The sequence below is a fragment of the Calcarisporiella thermophila genome (assembly GCF_041956535.1).
Source record: "Calcarisporiella thermophila strain CBS 279.70 unplaced genomic scaffold VTP21scaffold_27, whole genome shotgun sequence".
Lineage (NCBI taxonomy): Eukaryota > Fungi > Calcarisporiellomycota > Calcarisporiellomycetes > Calcarisporiellales > Calcarisporiellaceae > Calcarisporiella > Calcarisporiella thermophila.
In genome coordinates, this window is record NW_027192217.1 from 140573 (window position 1) to 154362 (window position 13790).

Sequence of the window (13790 nt, forward strand, 5' to 3'; positions counted from 1 at the left end):
AGGGGGTTGCTGGGGCCCTCTTCCCTCATCGAAAGCATGTGCGAATTGCCCTTCGAGCGAGTGACGCTTTTTCCGACCGTTCTTCTACTGTAGCTTCCACTCCAATGTCACTGAATACTGTTTTACAATAGTCGGAATGCTTGTGGCGCAGTGCAGGGTACTCAAATTGACATTTTTTTATTTATATAATGTGATGATAGCTGGGAATGGAGAGGAGAATCAGAGCAAATGTACCTTAAGAAGCGAGGGAGAGAACAAAAGGGAGAAAGGAAAAAAAAAATAATAGAGACACATAGGAATATGAAGTGCATTGCAGAAAAAAAAAATAGAGAATTGAACAAATATATAATGTGTATATATACTCTATTAATTAGTGGTGGAGATAATGGGGGCATGGCTCAGAAAAAACGAGGACGAGAGAGACATGGCGGCGTAGAGTTTAGCGGTCGCGGAAATCTCTTGATAACCGCATCATGCTGTTGCGGACACCGAGAATGCTAAAGGTCTTGTTGCTGCGCTTGATTTCGCGCTGGAATGACAGGAAATACATTTTCGGGGGTAGCGACTTGCCAAAGGTCTTGCTCACATGGTTGGAGCAGAGCAGCGCCGAGAAGATCACAAATATGTGAATGGGGACAATGGAGAATGCACACACCCACGTTATAAATAGCCCTTGAGTGGTCCAGGTCTGATATTTGAACTTGCAGCCAGGGAGAAGAGTGCGAGGGAAGCAACGGCTGCTGCGCTCAGAATAGTCGTCAAATGTTTTGTACCCGCAGCAATGAAGCTATATATGGATTGGGCGGAAGAGAGGTGAGTCTGGTTAGATACAAGCGGGAGAGGGTTGTCGAAAAAATTCCATACATTAGCCTGTATCCGTTGGCGGTCGCTCGGTGAGAAAACTCTGTGCCATTGAAAGCTCAACTTCGCCTCAAGGTTCCACTATCATCCGCAAAGAGAAAATGGCAACGTGATTAGTATCGGCGAAAGTGAATGGAGCCCATATGGCCTACCTTTGCGTTTCGATAGGCAACATATCCGATGGCAAGAATTAATGAAAAGCATGGCCAGAGCAGCATATTATAGACGGTCAAAATCTTGCGGTTATTCAACAAGATCCCTGCATATCCAACAAAGGCACTGAACAAACAAAATACTGATGCCGCCGTAAGCACTATAAAAGGATTAATAGGGGGTGAATTCGCTTATAACATAGACAAGCTGAGGTAAAAAATTGCAATTACAGTTGAGAATAAGCCTTTCTCCCACAATGATGACATCGGCTCTTAAATAGAGCTTGAACCATGTCAATAATGCGCACACCACCCCGCCGATGCCGTAAGCAAATAACATGGTGTTGGCGAGCAGGAGCCACCACTTATAACGAGTCCAGCGCTCCGGGCCAGTACGGGGGGCGTCGGGTAGGCGCTTAACAATATGAAGGCTACCGGCATCGGCCTCGCTTACTGCTAGGGATCCGCGGCTCCAACGGCGCTCGTCATCCATCCAAGGGAGCGTCGGCTCTTCGAGATCATTAAGAGCATATTCTTGTGACATGGTGGGTGTATATCGCTCCCCTGTGGCGGAATAAGTATGGCCACTATGAAAGGATTCTCGTTCTGCCATATTTCTCTTCCACCGGATTAAAGATGCAGGATCGGGATTAGAGAATTGATGAACAAGCGAAAATAAAAAAGCAAATCCACGGGAGAGAGTAATGAAGAGAAACAGGTACAAACCTCACCCCTATTTGATTTAATTTTGCAACAGTTGGACCAATATTTTTATGATCTAAAAATTCAACCTTATCTTAGTGGTCAGCTCTTGGCAAATCTCTAATCCGCGAATTATCGGGCTCAAAGTTCCTAAAACTGCCTTTTGTGCTATCTAGCTAGCTAGCGGTAATATTTCCTCCTCTGCCTTTTGCCTGCCCATTAGCTAGCGTCATGAGGACATTTATGTTGAAACCTCGAGATGGCAGAGCTCGCTAAAATGTTTAGTCATCCCATGCATAGTCTTCTCACCCCGTTCATTCTAAATGGCTTCACATTTTTGACACAGGTGTCGCCACGCCACTACAGCTCAATTTAGTATGCTCTTGGAGTGACTGCTTGCACAAACGCGCTTGATGCCCTGTCCCCCTCAAGCGACGTGCAACCAAATCTCTCCAAGAGCCAACATATAATTCTTCCAACCAGTGTCGTATTTGTATTCTACGCTTCGCCTTGAGATGGGGTTTGCTAAATTTTTATTATACTGCTATTCAAGCTCGCCCAACTCGTCGGTTTATTGTACTATACACGGTATATTGTATATAGGTGCTCAGCTTTTATCCATATTTTCGCCAAGCCACCTGGTCACCGCTTCGCAAAGTTTGTGCTGCTCCTCTTTGCTATCAAACGAGTGCAGAGCGTCTGGTATTACAACAAGATGATGTCTCCTGCCTAAAATACGGTGGTACTCGTACGCGTCCTCCACCGGTATCACCTCGTCCTTGTCCCCATGCACTGTCAGCACACGCGTTTTCTCCATATCGATTTGCTTCACCACGCTCATATCGATTCGCTTAAAAGCCTCAAGATCCTCCTTGGAAACAACGTATTCCTGGCCATTGCTAAGCTTTAGCCATTCAAACCTTCCCTGTTCATCAGCAGTACGCAATTGGGTAGGAGTAAAGCGCATCGTCAGGTCGATGTTATGATTGTAACGACCTGCTACAGACACCGTGAAATCAATGTCGTTATACTTGGCAGTGTACATTAGTACAACTGCGGCACCACGGGAATGACCTATCACGCCTCTAACATCAAATCCCTGCTTCCTCATTTCGATGACTGAGGCCCTCAAATTTTCGACTTCGGCATCATATCCAGCATAGCTTGTTGTTCCACCTGAGTCTCCGTTGCCTTGAAAATCAATGGTTAAAAGGTGGTAAGGCATTGAAGAGACCAAGGCTTGTACTACGGATGAATGACGCTGGGTGCTACAGAGGCCATGGCAGACAATGAAGAGGAAATGATCTTGGCGGTGCGGTCGTCTGAAGAGAGTGCCGGCGAGAGAAAAATCGTGTTCCGTGAGAGGTATCCGTATGGTTGCCCCATCGGTACTATAGCCTTTCTCGCTCTCCATTAAGTAATGGTCGAATTCTACCCGTTTGAATGATTTTTCATCCCAATTTCAGGCCAATGATTTCATTTCAATTTCTCTTTTAGATTTCAGCTTTTTTCTGAAAACAGATAGCTTCCTAATTTTGTTGAAATAGGACCCTCACATTCATCTTATTCATACGTACAGTAATCAAGTACGATTTATTGCATGTACTCTTTCAATTAAACCAATTCATCATATTGATTTTAACAAGCCTTTGCGACGCTTTGTTTTCAATGTTTTATTGGCCTAACCATTCGGCCCATTCACAATGAATTATCATAATAACCTAGCTAACCTAGGGTCTAAAGAGGTCCAAAGCACGCATTCAAAGTTCTACTAAAAGCTGCTGATTCAATGTAATGATCCAAAAAATCCTTGAATCCAACGGGATTTTGTTTGGTTGGTAAATTTTAGGGTAGTTTATGGATCTGTGAAAAGCCCCAAAACCTCATCTGGCCAACGCTCTACTAGGTTAATTATCCCTGTAGAGAGCTCAAGCTCGCAAGGTTAGATGGCTACAAGAATTATAATTTTAACGCTTGTGCACATATAAATCCGGCTGCTCTCGAAACTCTTGATTGATATTCTTAGGCAATCGTAAATCAAGGTAAACCATAATTTTGTTTCGAATGGAATGACCTAGAGATTGGGTTGATATTACGCGAAAGCAAGATCAAAAATTGAAGCTTACAGATCCTGCATGAAGTATCCTCTCAATAAAAGAGAAGATGCTTATTGCTATTCAGGTTTTCAGGAATTTATTACTAAGCCTAATAAGAAATAAATGAGAGTGCTGTCCACAAGAACCAAAACTTATGCTGAATAACCTTGTTCTTCTTTGATAATCTGCAAGGGTGGGCGATCATTTTATTTATATATCAAGATTCGTAATAAGAACACAAGTTAGCTTAAGAATTCCATTTTATTTATAAAATCAGTTGATTGCTTTAGGGTTTAATTACCCCCCCCCCTCTCCACCCCCAAACTCACTCTATCCCTCGGAGATCATTTTCTTCTTTTATTACATTGTGATTTCCGGAATTACCCCTCTTTTAGCGAAGCATACCGACTGCAGTATCCCTTGTACTTGAACACAGGACTGTGCTAACATCCTTTTGCAATCTAGAATTATGTAAGAGGATCATTTTGCTTAGGGAATGTAGAATACGCAATAGAGAAAGGCATCAAAAGGTGGTGTTCATCGAGGGGCAATCGTGGGAAATAAAATTCTTCCGAAAACTCAATACCGCAACGGCATGCTAAATGCTGGGCTTCACCTATCTCGTCATCACCTTGGCTTTTAAAGGAGAGAGTGATAAAATAATAGGCGCCTCGGGATTTTAAAAATCGGGGCGAAGAAATGGCAGCCAGGCGTGCGAACATAGAGGTTCGAAATGTTATGAACAGAGCCTCCCTTCAATATCTGAAAGACTTATACTCTTATTATCCATCCATGTATGGCTAAGAGAGCTTGACTAAATAAAAGGGATAGAAAGAGATATTGGAGTAGGAGGTGGCTTATATTGCCAAATTTGTCTGGCTATGCCTCTGGCACGTCTTATGTATTTAATCGTGTATAAATCGGGAACAATATTAAGCCTAGTGAGCATATGGTTATTATTATAAAAGAGTATCTAGATTGGATCATAGCTCTAAATATATTGCAAATAAAACAGAAAATAAAAATAAAATGACCACGTTTTTTTTTGTTAGGAGGATCTTTATTAAAAAGTATCCTTTTTGTTCTTAATGAAGGATATTGATAGATATCAGAAAACAAAAAATCCATACAAAATGGGGGGGGGTGTACTGAGAGTGTGCACACCTTTCCTTTTTTTTTTCAAGAAGAGAGGAAATTAGGACACGAGAGGGAGAAAGAAAGAGAAAAAAAAGGAAAATAAGAATACGGGTAGTAAGGTATTCGTCAAAGTCGTATAGGAGCTAAGTGTTTTGGATGAAGGATATTTCGTCTCCTTGGGACTTTTATCCATTTCCTTAACACCAAAGCTCTTGGAAGCCTTCTTTTTTATTTTTTGTAGACGCGGACCATCATTTGGAACTTACGATTTTTTGCATCTTGTGTCCTAATTGTTCAGTGAACGCTATTTTGCTTGGTTGGGTAAAAATGGTCGGATTTTTTTTTCCCTCTAAGGACGCGAGAACTTGCGTCCCGTGGTTTATATAAACTATATTATACGTGTAAGGGAGACTTTCGAACAAGATTATAAAGTATTAGAAAACAAGTGATATAGCTTACGGGTTAAATGGCCGCGAGCGGCGAAGGGGAGAATTAATAAAAATATCATATATTATGCATCTAAGCTTTGATAGTTCATCACGTGATGCAGGTGATATGGTCGAGCGGTCTAAGACGTTAGACTCAAGTTCTAATCTGCGTAAGCAGGCGTGGGTTCGAATCCCACTGTCACCACACTTTTTATTTTTATTTTAGTGATCATGGGTATAACCAAGCTCCTTTTTCACATCAGAAGAATTTCTTAGTGATGCTAGTTTTATCAGTGATCATCAATTGATCAATGGATGGAATACCTTGTATTCATGCCGCAGCACCACTGGCAATTCAACGTCATATCTCGTGCGGAGAGATTTATCAATTGTCACTTGGCTGTGCAAGTGGCACTAACTCGTATTTTGTTCGATATAAAAAAGGTGGCGGTTATTTGCTCTCAATTAATCAATCGTCAATTAGTCATCGAAGATGGAGGGAAGGCAATTATCTTATACTGAGGCGGAGCGGATGCGTGCGATGGGAACATCTGCCGCATCCAGTTCCGTCAATCACACACAAGCGTGGTCACAACGGCTGAACAATCGTAGGATGCCGCCAAGATCGTACGGAGGTAAAGCCATTTCTTTGATGTGAATTTTATTGCAATACAGAATGGGCATGGATTTCTGAAAATATCGATCATCTAATCCCTTGGTATTCCTGATGTTCCCTCGTAATTAGCAAATATTCGTCCCGAGCATTCCAATTATGCCCCACTCTCTGGAGGAGTCATGAAAAGATATCCTGCTTATGACACACACCCTTCAAGACATTTTCCTCATCCGCCTCCACCACCGCATCATGCACCAAAAGATCCTTACATACCGCCACTTTCACCGAATTCTCAACAACCCATGCCTATGATGAGACCCCAACATCCACCCATTGGGAGAACTTTTTCGCCACAGGTGGAGAAAATGCCGGGGATCTACCATCAAACTCGCAATCGTGGTAAGTAGATGTATTGTTCTTGCTTTTGAAACAAACGAATGACCACTTTTGCGTTTAGCTTCTTCGGACATCGTGTATTTCGATCGAGCTGAGTTAAGTTCGCATCCCATGCCGGAATCTTCCAATTTCGCTGAAAACCATCCTTCGTTGAAAAAACATCCACCCGTTGAAAAACCTTTGCCATCTCCAATGGCCGCTGGTCGAACACATTACGATACAAATTTCCCCCTATCTGATGATATGAGAGGACAGATGGGCCGTGCTAGAGGTGGTATAGATTTAATAAATTCATTTCAGCATGTATTAAAATTTTCTTTGCTTTTTTTTTTATTTTACCATGTATTCAGCTCCTTCACAATCTAGCCAACGGTCTCTCCCAATCACACCTCAAGAGATTGTACGTAGCAATTCAAACGCTCGCACGCCTCTTATCGATCCTTCGGCGACCCGTCCCACTGAGGTTCAAGCTATTATCCACAAGCCCCCAATGCAGGAAGAAAAAGAAGAGGAGAGTGAGGTTGAAGTACCGGAGTCGATCACAAAAATGCCCCCTCCCAACATCTATCCTGCGTTGCTCTCCCGCGTTGCAATGGCGTTTAAAGAGAGGATTTCGCTTAATACACGGGTCAAAGATTCGATTGAGTACAAAGATTGTTTTGATGGTCGAGAGACGGTTGTAAGTAGATAGTTCAGCATGGAACACGTTTATTGGAGGGGGGAAATTGGAAGTGCATACTGAACGGTTTTTTATCTGCTCTGCGAATCTCGTTTAGGATCTGCTTGCTCATATCATTCGCACTTCTGATCGTAACCTTGCCCTCCTGGTTGGCTGCGCACTTGAGTCTCAAAAACTTTTTCACGACGTTACGTACGACCATCGATTGCGCGATAGCCCGCACGAACTGTACCGATTTCGTGAATGCATTCCACTAATGTCTCCTGCCGAGGCTTCGGAAACTTTTTCTCCAGGATCTGATAGTCCCCCTATCTCTCCGACCTCATCCCATGCATATTTTGGCCGAAGAGATGTGCTGGGTGTGGCACCTCCAGATGAGGAGGACGCTGTACCAACTGGTGTGTTTACACTGCTTACAAGATGTTATTCACCCACCTGCACCAAGGATCGATTATGCTACAGTTTAGCTTGTCCACGGAGACTGGAACAGGTAGTGTATCTATTTATTATTAAATGAATCAGTTTCGATCTTAAATTAAGAGTCTTTTTTTTTTGCATCTGTAGCAAGCACGATTGCTCCTGACTTCAAGTGGAGGGTTGAGTCGGACTACGACTAAGGATTCGAGCCAGGAACTACATGTATGTTTCTTCGTTTTGGTTAACAGAGCAGCGGAGGAAAATAACCAAACTATTATATCTATTCTTTCTTTCAAGGATGACTCGGAGCGATTATGGATTAACTCTGTACCCAAAGAGGTTGCTGACTCTGTATCATCCGACGAGCGTAAACGACAAGATGTCATATACGAACTGATATATACTGAAAAAGATTTCGTATCAGATTTGGAATACGTCTATAACGTAAAGCCACTTTTCTCAGAAATACTTATTCAACGGGGAGCTTACCTTTCTTGTCGCATTTGAATTAGAATTGGATTGTACCTCTTCGCACAAGTAGTGTGATTCCGGAACAACGGCGCGAGAAATTCATACAAGATGTCTTCTATAACATGATGGAGGTGCACTCGGTCAATTCGCAAATGAGCGCTGCACTTCAGAAACGGCAGCAGGCCTATGCCATTGTCGATCAGATCGGGGATATACTTGCGGAATATACTGCTCTATTTGAGCCATTTGTCACTTATGGTGCTCATCAGATCGTAAGTCGCTTTGTTTTTGAAAAGGAAAAGAGCTTAAATCCACAGTTTGCCGAGTTCGTGACGGAGGTGGAGAGGAAGCCAGAATCTCGCAAATTGGAGTTGAATGGGTATCTGACCAAACCAACCACCCGACTTGGGAGGTATAACCTGCTCTTGGAACGCATCGCAAAGTACACGCCAGAGGGGCACCCGGACAAAGTGATGATTCCTCAGACTATGGAGGTTATATCCGGATTTCTGAAGCGGGTCAACATTGAGGCTGGGAAGACAGAAAATCGCTTTAACTTGGAACAACTTCACGAAAACATATCTTTCAAGAGCGGCATGGAATATGTGCGTAGCGCTTTTGTTCTGAATTCTAGAGTCTAGTGTTAATCTTCTTTCATTAGAATCTTCGTCTCCTTGACGAGGGACGCGAACTGATCATGAAAGGCACGTTCAGCCGTAAGGGGTCGTCCAGCGACCAGTCTTCGGAAATCACTGTGTTCCTCTTCGATCACATGATACTCTTCACGAAAGTCAAGTATATGGGGAAGCTGGAGCATCATAAAGTCACAAAATCGGTATTGCTTTTTTATCCTCCTCCTCTACTCTCGTCTATTGACAATTGGCTAACGTTTCGAGCATAATCTTTGTTCTCTAGCCGATACCCATCGATCTACTTCAGATTAACCTACCCGACCAACCCCAGGGTCGCCGTCCCAATTCCTTTATTTTTTATGGACAAACCGACGCACCGGCCTTGAACTCTTCCTCCTCTTCCGCTTCCATTGCTCCCCCTCTTAAGTTGGAAGCTAGCCCGAAACAGGGTGGCCATCCGATCACGTTCATTCATATAGGCGGGAAAGGCGGCTCTCCCTTGACCCTCTATGCGTCCTCATTACGAGTCAGACAGCACTGGGTCGAGAAAATCGAGAAGCAACGACTCAAGGTTTTCGAGCAATCCCAAATATTCTCGATCAACACCTTGTCGGAGAAGCACTTCACCATGGGGGATAAGGTGCATTGCTCTGCCACGTTTGATAATGGTCGCAAAATCGTCTACGGCACTGATGCCGGCCTCAGCATTTCTCTGGTCGATAAGCCTAATACAGTGCGCCGTGTGTTGAGCATAGAGCGCGTTTCACAGATTGAGATTCTTGAAGAAGCACGCATCGTGCTTGTGCTTGCGGACAAAAACCTCTACTCGTACTCCATCGACGCTCTTGACCCCAACACAGATCAAAACGTCGCTAGCAAAAAGGGTCGTCGAATAGGGACCCACATCTCTTTCTTCAAGGCAGGAGTCTGTCTTGACCGCACCCTGATTTGCATTGTCAAGACCAACACGCTCTCCTCCACCATCAAGACGCTGGAGCCGCACTACCAGCCTGCCAGCAAAACGAAAAAATTCCTCAGGCGAAACAACGACACTTTGAGGGTGTACAAGGAATTTTACATCCCCACCGAATCCACATCGATCCACTTCTTGAAGACGAAGCTCTGCGTGGGGTGCATCAAGGGATTCGAGATCGTGGACCTCGAAACACTAAACACACAAGGACTGCTCGACCCCTCCGATGCGTCGCTGGACTTCGTGTTGCGTCGCGAAAATGTACGGCCGGTTGCAATCTATCGCGTGCGGACTGGCGAGTTCCTCCTTTGCTACAACGAGTTCGCGTTCTTTGTCGACAAGGTGGGTCGTCGTGCTCGCCCAGACTGGCTCATCACGTGGGAGGGTTCACCGACGACATTTGCGTTTTGCTACCCCTACGTTCTAGCCTTTGAGCCCTCATTTATCGAGGTGCGCAACGTCATTTCGGGGGAGAGGGAGCAGGTGATCCAAGGCGCGGGCTTAAGATGTTTGAATCCGGGGGTTTTCAGCGAGGGTGCCCCCGAAGGCAAGCTGGGATGGAGCAAGGGGGTAGGGAAAGGAAAGGATTACGGCGGAATGATACACTGCGCAATGGACGACGTTAGGGGTGGTGAATATCAATTCTTGTTCTCACTTAATCTGGCAAATCCATCCGTGGCCTATTATCGCCCGGAAAAGCCTGCCCCGCCGGTCGAGAAAGGAAGCAGCCTTCGGAGCCAGCCTTCGAATGCGAGCGGAGCAACCCTTGCCCCCTCTCCTGCAAACGGCCTAAGTCGACATGCACCCCTCCGCCCTCACTCAACCTCCAACCCGCCCCTCCCCACCGCCCCCCACCACCACAGTATCTACCCCCTGCCTCCTCAGAGACAGCACCGGTCCCCCGAGAGAAATCCCCCTTCTTCAGCAAGATATCCTTCCCCCCACAGCAGCAGGATCCCTACTCTAGAGGGGCTTACATGCAGCCAAGGCACCCAGAAATCTCCCGCGGGCACGCGCCATACAACCCCTCGGCGCAGTTCCATTCAGCGCACCCGACCTATCACACGCAGCCCCCGCAACAATTTCCTCAATCATCATACCATCCCCATCCGACAATGACGGAGCATTCGTTGTCGCACGCAGATCATCATTATATTTAATCTCTGGCATAGTTTTGTGTAGGAGCTATTTTCCCTTGATCGTTATTTACATGCCCTCCCCTCCTCGCCCCACCCCTTCTCATCCCCTCCCTCGCTCCCCCTCTACATCTCTTGTTGTAAAGATGGCTTTTCTCACTTCTTGGGTGAATATCTATCCCCCTTTTTTCTCCTTTATTTGATAATTTTAATGATAATTTCTTCGTTATTTATTTCTTTTAAATAGCTTGTTTCTCATTTATTAGAACTATGTCTTGTTATGGATGCCACATTTTTTTTCTTAGTTCGAGCTCGAATTGAATTCAATAGTGGATGTGAAAATGTATTAAGAATAGTAGGGGACTTTAGGTATAGGGGTGAAAAGATGTGTCCCTGGGTTGAGAAGTGGTTTTAAAACAGGGAAGAAAAAAGAATAAATGTAGCATTAATAAGGATAAAATGAAAGAAATAAGTCGGACAAAGAACTCGAAATTACAGTCTAGATTTTACTCTTTTCCAAAACAATCTCGTCAATCCCATACCCCACGCGAGGATCCCACATGCGCTCTTGCACGTTTTTCACCAGATTTCTCCATGCTTCACCTTTCCGTTCTAGCAACTCGGTGTTGGACACTTGGATCCACTCCTTCACCTCATTGCCGCGGGCCAGCCCAGACCGTACAGCCTCCACGCACACGGCTGCAGCCACCTCCGCGGACACCTCGCGGATGCGCTTCAGGGACGGGTAAAGCCAGCCCTTGGAGTGCTCCTCTTCGGTGAGGGAATGAGCCAGGGCGTCGGCCGCCGTGTACACCATCTCGTCAGTCACATGTGCGGGTTTGGCCAGGAGCGAGCCAAAGCCGAGGCCAGGGAAAATGTACATGTTGTTTCCTTGGCCGGGCACTCGTTCTTCCTGTGTTCCCGGGATGCGGTAGACGGGGAAGGCGGTGCCGGAGGCAAACACAACCCGGTTATCTGTATACCTCATCGCATCCTCAAAGGTACATTCGGCATTGTCGAGGGGGTTGGACAGGGGAAACACGATGGGGCGCTCGTTGATCTCGCCCATTCGACGCAGGACTTCCGGGGTGAAAACTCCTCCAACGGCGGAGAGGCCAATCAGTGCGGTTGGCTTCACGTACTCAATGACATCCATCAACGACTTGTACTGCTTGCCCTCGTTGTCGTCTCTTGCGAAATAGGTCTTGTGGGCGGCCAATTTGTCGCCGCGATCAAAAGTGACAAGACCCTTTGAGTCGACGAGCCAAACCATGCGCTTCGCATCTTCTTCCTTGATCCCGTTTTGGATGAAAAATGCGAGCAGTTGTTTGGCGACACCCACTCCGGCTGAACCAGCGCCGAAGAATAGAATACGGTGTTCGGTCGGCTTTACGAACTTGGAAACGTTGCGAACCGCGTTGATGAATCCAGAAAGAATAACGGCACCTGTGCCCTGGATATCATCGTTGAAGCAGAAATACTTGTTTTGGTATTTCTCGAGAAGACCAAATGCCTGCAAAAAGGGGAAGAAGCGAGGAAGAGGGAGTCAGTAAGATGAATATGACCTTGACTGTGTTGAAAAATCAGTGTAAGGTGCTTACGTGTTCTGATGAAAAGTCCTCGAACTGGACAAGCATCTTTGGGTGCACGGCGTAGATTGCTTTCAAAACCTCATCCACAAAATGGTAGAATGTATCATCATCCACTCCATTCATATATAAACGTGAGCAATCGCCGCCACCCTCCACTCACAGCCTTTTGACCCTCACCTCTTCTGGCGGAGTCCTAGATAGAGCGGATCTGCAAGGTTCTTCTCATTGTTTGTCCCGCAGTCGATACAGATAGGGAGACATCTTCTTGGATCGATCCCTGCGCCTGCAACGTACAGCTGTAGTTTCCCAACGGGAATGCCCATACCATTTACTCCGAGATCGCCGAGGCCAAGAATTCGGGATCCGTCAGTGATCACCGCGATCTCAGGGGTGACGGATGGGTCGGTGGGGAATGTCACATAATTTCGGATAAGCGTCTGCAGGTTTGTGAGATCCCGAATGGAGAGATATAGGCCATCGGCAACCCCTGAATTAATTAGGCGTCCGTGTTAGAACGATACGGGCTATATGGCTTAGTTGTATCCAACTCACCAGGAGGCGCCAGGAATGGAAGAATGTGCGAATAGTTCAGGCAGGCCGTCCCGACGGTAGGGGTGTAGATAATCGGCAATATCTCCTCGAGGGATTCCAGCACCATTTGGTAGAAGAGCCGGACGTTAGTGTTTCGGAGCCATGCTAGGAAGATGTATTTCTCGAGGGCGGTGGGCTTCGCGCGAAGAAACTCGAATGCGCGCTGTTTCTGGAGCTCAATCGATTCGACAGTGGGGGGCAAGTGACCGCGGATGTGCAGGGCATCGCGTGTGCTCAGCGGGGTGGCCGTGCCTGTCAAATAATGCATCGGTCAGTGAATATTCAACATCAATTTTATCGGACGAATAGAAAGAGACGTGAAAATTGATATTCCGCAAGCTCCCGAGAAAGTTCACCAGTGTTAAAAAATGGGATAAACGCGATTGGGAAAAGACATCAAGGCCCCTTGTGGGGGTCATCGCACAAAGTGCCCGCGTCTTTTCCAGGAAGGAGTCGACCATGGTACTCACCTTGATTGTAGTAGGATGAATGGCTTACAAAATCGAGAATGGCATTCTCTTGAATTTTGGCTGCTTGCACGGGAACAATGGATTGCGCTGCCTGCGCGTAAGTGCCATTTGTAGTCTTCTGGGGTGACATATTAAGTTGAATTTATTAGATACGTAAAGAGAAGGGAGGAAAAAAAAAACAGATATATAGAAAGACAAATGCAAAAAGGGATGTGTAAATAAATAAGAAGAGCAGGCCAATATTGTTGGGACATTTAAGCATTTGCTCGGCCGTCTCTTTCCGTATGCGTCTTTTTAGCCCGTAAGACAAAACAAAAAATTGAGGCAAATTTCAAATATGCAATTTCAGCAAATTCAAGAAAACATAGCACATGGGAGGCTTATCGCTTCGCTCCGGACAAAGCTGTTGGCATTAAATAGATCATAGTGAAAATCATCCTA

General features: G+C 45.6%; 5 protein-coding genes and 1 non-coding gene across 6 annotated transcripts; 2 read left to right on the forward strand and 4 right to left on the reverse strand.

Annotated features, from left to right (window-relative positions):
* Positions 1-439: 439 nt before the first annotated feature.
* Positions 440-1626, reverse strand: VTP21DRAFT_6432 (uncharacterized protein; the record flags this gene model as incomplete). The annotated part of the gene is made up of 4 exons (XM_069397062.1): positions 440-787; positions 865-942; positions 1014-1174; positions 1245-1626. The coding sequence occupies 4 exons, from the start codon at positions 1624-1626 to the stop codon at positions 440-442; spliced, it is 969 nt and encodes a 322-aa protein (XP_069246947.1).
* A 696-nt stretch (positions 1627-2322) lies between these two features.
* On the reverse strand, positions 2323-3129 carry VTP21DRAFT_6433 (uncharacterized protein; the record flags this gene model as incomplete). Its single annotated transcript, XM_069397063.1, has 1 exon — positions 2323-3129. One exon carries the CDS (start codon positions 3127-3129, stop codon positions 2323-2325), a length of 807 nt encoding a protein of 268 aa, XP_069246948.1.
* Positions 3130-5497: 2368 nt separating this feature from the next.
* On the forward strand, positions 5498-5581 carry VTP21DRAFT_t285. The gene has a single exon. It is a non-coding gene; the product is annotated as a tRNA-Leu (tRNA).
* A 288-nt stretch (positions 5582-5869) lies between these two features.
* VTP21DRAFT_6434 (uncharacterized protein) lies at positions 5870-10679 on the forward strand (the record flags this gene model as incomplete). Its single annotated transcript, XM_069397064.1, has 10 exons — positions 5870-6011; positions 6122-6391; positions 6450-6659; positions 6739-7067; positions 7165-7557; positions 7632-7706; positions 7782-7928; positions 7997-8560; positions 8617-8790; positions 8871-10679. The coding sequence occupies 10 exons, from the start codon at positions 5870-5872 to the stop codon at positions 10677-10679; spliced, it is 4113 nt and encodes a 1370-aa protein (XP_069246949.1).
* Positions 10680-11195: 516 nt separating this feature from the next.
* VTP21DRAFT_6435 (uncharacterized protein) lies at positions 11196-12411 on the reverse strand (the record flags this gene model as incomplete). The annotated part of the gene is made up of 2 exons (XM_069397065.1): positions 11196-12209; positions 12298-12411. The coding sequence occupies 2 exons, from the start codon at positions 12409-12411 to the stop codon at positions 11196-11198; spliced, it is 1128 nt and encodes a 375-aa protein (XP_069246950.1).
* Positions 12412-12461: 50 nt separating this feature from the next.
* On the reverse strand, positions 12462-13479 carry VTP21DRAFT_6436 (uncharacterized protein; the record flags this gene model as incomplete). Its single annotated transcript, XM_069397066.1, has 3 exons — positions 12462-12775; positions 12841-13131; positions 13350-13479. The coding sequence occupies 3 exons, from the start codon at positions 13477-13479 to the stop codon at positions 12462-12464; spliced, it is 735 nt and encodes a 244-aa protein (XP_069246951.1).
* Between the last annotated feature and the right edge of the window lie 311 nt (positions 13480-13790).